The sequence below is a fragment of the Tupaia chinensis genome, unplaced genomic scaffold (genome assembly GCF_000334495.1).
Source record: "Tupaia chinensis unplaced genomic scaffold, TupChi_1.0 Scaffold000685_1, whole genome shotgun sequence".
Classification (NCBI taxonomy): domain Eukaryota; kingdom Metazoa; phylum Chordata; class Mammalia; order Scandentia; family Tupaiidae; genus Tupaia; species Tupaia belangeri.
Window position 1 is genome coordinate 2,882,080 of NW_006160208.1, and position 6,931 is coordinate 2,889,010.

The window sequence follows — 6,931 nt, forward strand, 5'->3', positions numbered from 1 at the left end:
TACGCCACGGAACGCATCCCTTACACTAGGTCACCCAGTGACCGAGGGGTGGAAGGCAGAAGACCTTACCATCAACTCTGTCGGCTGCGTGTTCTGTATCCTATAGACGCTCTTTGTGTTGGTCGATGAGGATCGACTCTCCTCGCGTTCCCCCGTAGCGTGCTGGGCTTCCATTCTGCCGTTGCCAGGGTGACGCGTCACAATAAGCACCTGCTGTGCCCAGAACCTGCCCTGGTGCTGAGCGCAGGCTGGTCCCCGCGCGGGACGCGCTCGCTCCCAGGCGGCCCGGAGCCAGTGGCTTCCGCAGCCACGTTCACCAGGACTGGATCCCGACTGCCTGATCTCGGCCGTCAGATCGGGTGTCCTCGGAGGTGTGACTTGGTCCTCGTGGACACCAGGTGTTGCCTTTTAGATAGGTTCTGCTCGGAGCCTCTGTTTCTCTAATGGGAAAGAACTTTCCTGTCGCCTCCACCAGAAATGTTTTGTCTGTCCTTCGCCATCCCTCCCCCAAACACTTTATCCACACTTTTGGAACGGGACTTGCCATATTCCACTTTTTCTCCTTTCTTGGTTAACAGGTTGTAAGCTTCCTGGGTGCAGGGTCTATGCCTTTTAAAATTTATTTTCCTGGCCTCGACTAGCGAACCTTGCCTGGAGGAGAGGTTTGCAAAGTGTCCAAGGAAACAACCAAGGCTCTGTGGAAAGTAAAACGCTTTAGTCCAAACAGGAAATTTGTGTGTGTGTGTGTGTGTGTGTGTGTGTGTGTGTGTGTGTGTGTGTGTGTTGGGGGATGTCTGCTGGTAAGTGCGTCAGGGTCAACAGAAAAGAACCCTTGAGTTTAACTTTCACAGGGATAAGAAGGTTTTACTCTATCATATAATACTACGCCAGGGACAGAACGTAGAGAGCATCCCACTGGACCTAGTTAAGATCTGTAGCTGTGATAACCCCCTCAGGCCCCTTGGAAAGTACTTAGAATAGGAAGAGTAGGGGGCCAGCAGCTGGTATGACGGTTAAGGGCGCTAGACTCCCACATGACCGACTGCAGTTCAAGTCCCAGACCTGGCAGCTTGCTTTCTCACTCTCTCTCTCTCTCTCTCTCTCTCTCTCGCTCTCGCTCTCGCTCTGTCCCTCTCTGGTAAAACTTAAATAAATAAATGAATAAGTAAAGTTAAATAAAAGTAATTTTTTAAAAAAAGAACAGGAAGAGTAGTCAGAAGCCTGCTGTAAATGTGTCTGCCTTATGTAGTTCCAATTTTAAAATCTGCCTTGAACTTCTCAAAGGAAGGATGTTATTTACACAATATTTATACTATTCTGTGCATTCATCTGTCATTTCATATCAAGTCAGTGCAACAGATGATACCATACTTGTTCCCTGTGGTTTGTGGGCACTTCACAGCAAGTGTGTTCAAGGGCAGTGTCATAGTGATCATTTGGAACCCCAGCATTCTCCTCAGCTGCCTAAGGAGATTCTTCCCGCGCATCATTTGGAACTATTGTTTCATAACTATTGCTTTTTTTAAACTATTGTTTTTACAGTGAATGTTGAAATTCTAAGACTGAAGTAATTTGGACTAAATTTAGTAGTCACTTTTCCCCTAAAAATTTCCACTGTATTTTTCAACATAAAGTAGAATTTTGCTACAAAAGAAGTAGCCGTGAAGAACCTTTTGAAGTCACCAATATAGAGACTGACGTAAGACGCAGACATGCCTGCAGAAGGAGGAAAAACGGATATGGAGAGGATTGGCCTCTTCAGCGAGATGGAATATATTACTGTTGGTGATAAATATGTATCACAATTTAATCGTAAGTATAATTGGTTTTCTCTACAACTAAGTAGATATTTTCTATATGAAATTTTAACTGTAATATTTCACTTAAATGTTATTTATATTAGTCTATATTTTAAAGCATTTAGTTTGAAAGATGATTAACTTGTAAAATTTCAATAAAGTTAAAAGAATTTAATTTGATAAAAACATATATGAAAATATTTACTTGAACATGCCTAAATATACTCTGGAACACAAAATTAATATTATTGCCTATGGACCAGCAGTTGGCATAATGGCTATGTAGCTGGACTCCCATGTAGTCGATAGTGGTTTGAGTCCTGGACTTGGTGGCTTAAACTCACGCCGGACACGTGTTCCTCTGTGTCCAAGATCCTGAGAGGAGAACTGAATGAACAGGTATGGGAGAAGATTCTCCTCTTGGGATCTTGGGTACATGTGCGCACTTGCCTGGCGAGAGTTTTAAGCCGCTGTGTCTGGGACTTGAACTGTGGTCAACTACATGGGAGGCCAGTGACATAACCATTGTGGTATCTGTTGGTCCCTGTAAGAGAATTTTAAAAGCTGTACTGTTGATAGACATTTGGGCAATTTCTTGCTTTTGTTTATTGTGAATGAAACCACTATGAACATTCTTACATTCATGCCTTGTAGTGGACATAGGTATTCATGTGAGTATAAGCCTAGTAGGGGGAGACCAGCAGTTAGTATAATGGCTATGTTGCTCGACTCCCATGTAGTCGACTGCGGTTCAAGTCCTGGACCCAGTGGCTTAAACTCACGCCAGGCACATGTGCGTGCATACCCAAGATCCCGAGAGGAGAATGGAGGAGGAGGGATTGTGGTGTGGCTATCCCCCCCTGGGTGGTGATTTCTCGCTTTCTTCTCTTTGTCTCTTTGGCCCGCCCTATAACAAAGACCTCTCAAAAAAAAAAAAAAAAAAAAAAAACCAAAAAAAAAAAAAACTAGAAAGGGAATTGCTTCAATCTAAGTATGAAACATCCTTCTTTTCAACCCATGCTCGTATTTTTAAAGACATTTTGCACAATATTTTCTAGTATACCAATGGAAAAACATTGGATTAAATTACCTTTAAGGTTTCTTCCAGTTCTAAAATCCAGAGTGTATAACTAGGACCTTAACCTTAATGTTAAATGTGTTAAAAAATATCTCAGGTCTGGAGCCAGCAGGTGGCATGGTGGTAAAGGTGCTGGACTCCCACATGACGCAAACTGTGGTTTGAGTCCTATACCTGACAGCTTGAAAATCACCCTGCCCAAAATGCATGCATGTGTGCATGCCCAAAATCCCAAGAGGAGAATGGAGGAGAAGGAATTGTGGCGTGCTCATTGCCCTTGTGGCATGATTTCTTGAGTCCCTTCTCACTGTTTCTCTCTGACCAGCACATGTGCTCGTTGGCTAAAACCTAAAACAAAACAAAAACAAAAACAAAACTCAGGTCTCATTGCCAACGTAACTTTTAGCACAATTTTCAGAGAATATTTGAATAGTGCTTTAGCACTCAAAACTCATAATTGGCCCATACATTTGGAAACTTTTCTAAATTATTTTTTATACGCTTTTAATTACAGAGAACTCAAAATTATAATATACCCAATTTATTTTTTAAAGGACCTTTTAATGAAGCAGCAAGCAAAAACAGACAGATGTTACCTGGGGGATCCAAAGAAATGTCAAATCTTCAGGCAGGTTATTTTGACCCCCATTTTACAAGGGTGTTTGAAGGTGAAGGCTACGTAAGTTTGAATCAAGTTCGGAGACGGTACATGATGGATGAAGCCAAAAAAAATCTAGGCAAAGCCTTCCTCCCTAGCAGTGGAGAAAAAAAACCGTAAGTGTTTGGGGCCAAGATCTTAACTATTAGATCTCCTGTCCTTTTTCTGTGACGCTTACAATAACTGTTTGGTTTTTCTGTAAGATTTACTTAAGTAAGGTTCATTTAAAAACATGATCCTTAGGTTAATTTTTCTTAGGTGGAAATGGTTATATTGAATAACTTGTAATGACAGGTAATTTTGTGTAAGTATAGTCTCATAGTCATGTTAAATTTTGGATTACCTATGTCGCGGTCCTCTATTAATTATATAATAAAAGCCAACTAGAAAATGAAAATAAATTTATTAAAAAACTTTGGGGAAATAAATGCCTTAGGTCACCATGTCTATGCCCTTGACTATATTTTCTGATTTTTAAAACATTAAGAGTATAAATTAAATTTAAAATTAGGGGATGCTTTTTTTTTTTTAATAAAATTGCTGATCAAACACGTGTTATTTAAAAATCACTGTGGGGACCAACAGTTGGCATAATGGCTGTGTAGCTGGACTCCCATGTAGTCGATAGTGGTTTGAGTCCTGGACTTGGTGGCTTAAACTCACGCCAGACACGTGTTCCTCTGTGCCCAAGATCCTGAGAGGAGAATGGAGGAGAAGGGATTGCGGAGTGGCCATCCCCCTGAGGCTGTGTGTGTGTGATTTCTCGCTTTCTGTCTCTCTGTCTCTGTCTTTCTGGCAAGTGCACACGCCCTATACAAAAACCTCTCAAAAAAAAAATCATTGTGAAAATACATTCAAAGGGTTTAATAGTATTTTAGCTGTGATAATTGTCGATGTATAGATTCTTTTCATATCTTGAAATGATTAATTTAACAAGTAAGACCATGTAGTATATAAAGCTGAGATTTAAAATATGGAGTTCATTAACTCTTTTTTTTTTTTTGAGAGGTTTTTGCTATAGGGCGTGTATATATCTCATAAAATCCTAAAATACACTCACCAGAGAGACAGACAGAAGGAGACAGAGAGACAGAAAGCGAGAAATCCCCCCCCAGGGGGGATGGCCACACCACAATCCCTTCTCCTCCGTTCTCTCGGGATCTTGGGCATGCATGCACACACGCCCGGCATGAGTTCTAAGTCACTGGGTCCAGGATGCAAACCGCGGTCGACTACATGGGAGTCCAGCAACATAGCCATTACACTAACTGCTGGTCTCGCGAGTTCATTAACTCTTGATAGCTATGACTGACTTCATTTAGAATTCATGGTAGATGAGGATTGATTAAAGTCTAATTTTGGTTTATTTGCTATATTTTCTTTAGACTAATAAAACAAAATTTCTATAATTCAGACTACCTTCTAATTATTTTTAAATAATTATTTTGTTTACTGTTATTTATTTTAATTTGATCAGAGAGGTACAGAGAGAGAGAGAGAGAGAGAGAGAGAGTGAATGAGGAAGCAAGCTGCTAGGTGTGGGACTCGAACTGTGAGTGACCATGTGGAAGTCCAGAGCCCTTAACCACCACACCACCTGCTGGCCCCTTACTGTCCTAATTCTAATAGGAACTCTTTAGTTCGCAGCCAAAGCTATTGGTTTTATTAAGAGTGATAATTTCTTTTCTTTTTCGTTATGATTTCAGCTTTTGCCATCTTTCCATACTTGAATAAATTTGAATTTATTTTTAATATTATTACTATTTCTTGGACTTCCTCATTTTCTCTATAAACATAAATTCAAAAATTTTCTTTCTATTATTTTTGTTACTACTTCATTCCTTTTTCATGCAATGTGTATAGTTTTCCCTTTAAATAACTCTTTTCCTATTTTTCAGTCTGCTCACCTGTTCTATGATGAACTCTGATCCATGCAGTAACAGTCGGAAATTCCTGCCTTGACACCTCAGTTTATAATATGCTTATATTCATCAGCTAAGACATCTATAATAATGGTTTTGTAATCAGACAAGCTTTTCTTTCTTCTTAAAAAGTCACAGATAAATGACAAACACCTGTAATTTAAGGGATACAGAGAGCATTTCCAAGGATTGGTGCTCTAAGTAAGAGGCCCTTATATGAGTACTTAGTTTACACTAAATTATGGAACCTCAGGCATTTAGAAAAGTTCTAAATGTAGTGACTTTTAAAGCTTGTATTAAATCATGATCTAGTTAAATTATCATTGTGCATAATTATCTTTTTCTCTGTCCTATTATTGATTTATTTTTTATTGTATTTCAGAATTTTATGAGATATATACATATATATAGGGATTAATAAAAAATGAATATCCTCTCCCACTATTTATAGGCTGGCAATAACAAATAATATTTTTAGCTTTCTAATTTTTAAAATTTTTACTCAAAAGAGTGTCCAGTTTTGCTAGGAAGGCTTTATTTGTCTTATAGACCATTTTCTCATTAAAACTTGTTTACTCCAATGATAACTTGGAAATGAGAGACTCTGACTTTTACTAACATTGGTTATTCTTTTTATTGTGAAAATTTTAAAGAAAACATTTGTTAAAGAAACTGTTGGATAATAGTTTAACAATCACATATGTACTGTGTACCCAGAAAATTAAACATTAAAATTGAAGAAAAATATTTGATTAATTTTTCTGTTAGCTGATTTTTTGAAAAGTACTTAGAAATTTATCTAACAGCACCAAAGGGTCTGTCTAGTATTACAGTTAACTGACTTAATGGCAACTAATATGTCTTCCCCCAAATTATAATTTTTTTTTTTTGGAGAAGTTTTTGTTATAGGGTGCGTGTGCTCGCCAGACAGACAGAGAGACAGAAAGCGAGAAATCACCCCCAGAGGGGATGGCCACCCGCAATCCGTTCTCCTTCATTCTCCTCTCGGGATCTTGGGCACTCATGCACACGCACCTGGAGTGAGTTTTAAGCCACCGGGTCCGGGGTGCAAACCGCTGTCGACTACGTGGGAGTCCGGCGACATAGCCATTACGCTAACTGCTGATCCCCCAAATTATAAAATTTTGGAGCTATGAAAATATGTGGAACATTTACAATAAGCACAAACACATTAAACACCTAGTATCTTACCTCAAAATTTGTGACTTTATTTTTTTTAGGTTTTTGCCATAGGACACATGCACTTGTTGGATAGAAACAGAGACAGAGAGAGGGAAAGAAAGAAACCATGCCACAGAGGGGATGGCCATGCCACAGTCCCTTCTCCTCTCAGGATTTTGGCCATGCATGCAAATGTGCCCAGCATGATTTTCTAGCCACTGTGTCTGAGACTTGAACTGTGGTTGTCCATGCAGGAGTCCAGCACCTTAACCACTACCCCAACTGCTAGACC

General features: G+C 39.5%; 1 protein-coding gene across 3 annotated transcripts in view; it reads left to right on the forward strand.

The window, feature by feature from the left end:
• Positions 1-20: 20 nt before the first annotated feature.
• CFAP96 (cilia and flagella associated protein 96) overlaps positions 21-6,931 on the forward strand; it is a 21,278-nt gene continuing 14,367 nt past the window's right edge. Inside the window, exons 1-3 of one of the 3 annotated variants that reach the window (XM_006160456.3) lie at positions 21-398; positions 1,635-1,812; positions 3,432-3,651. In XM_006160456.3, the coding sequence (XP_006160518.1) occupies positions 1,713-1,812; positions 3,432-3,651 (320 nt within the window). In that variant the 5' untranslated portion in view covers positions 21-398; positions 1,635-1,712. The remainder of the gene's footprint in view (positions 399-1,634; positions 1,813-3,431; positions 3,652-6,931) is intronic. The other 2 variants (XM_006160457.3, XM_027776592.1) reach the window with 2 other exon arrangements.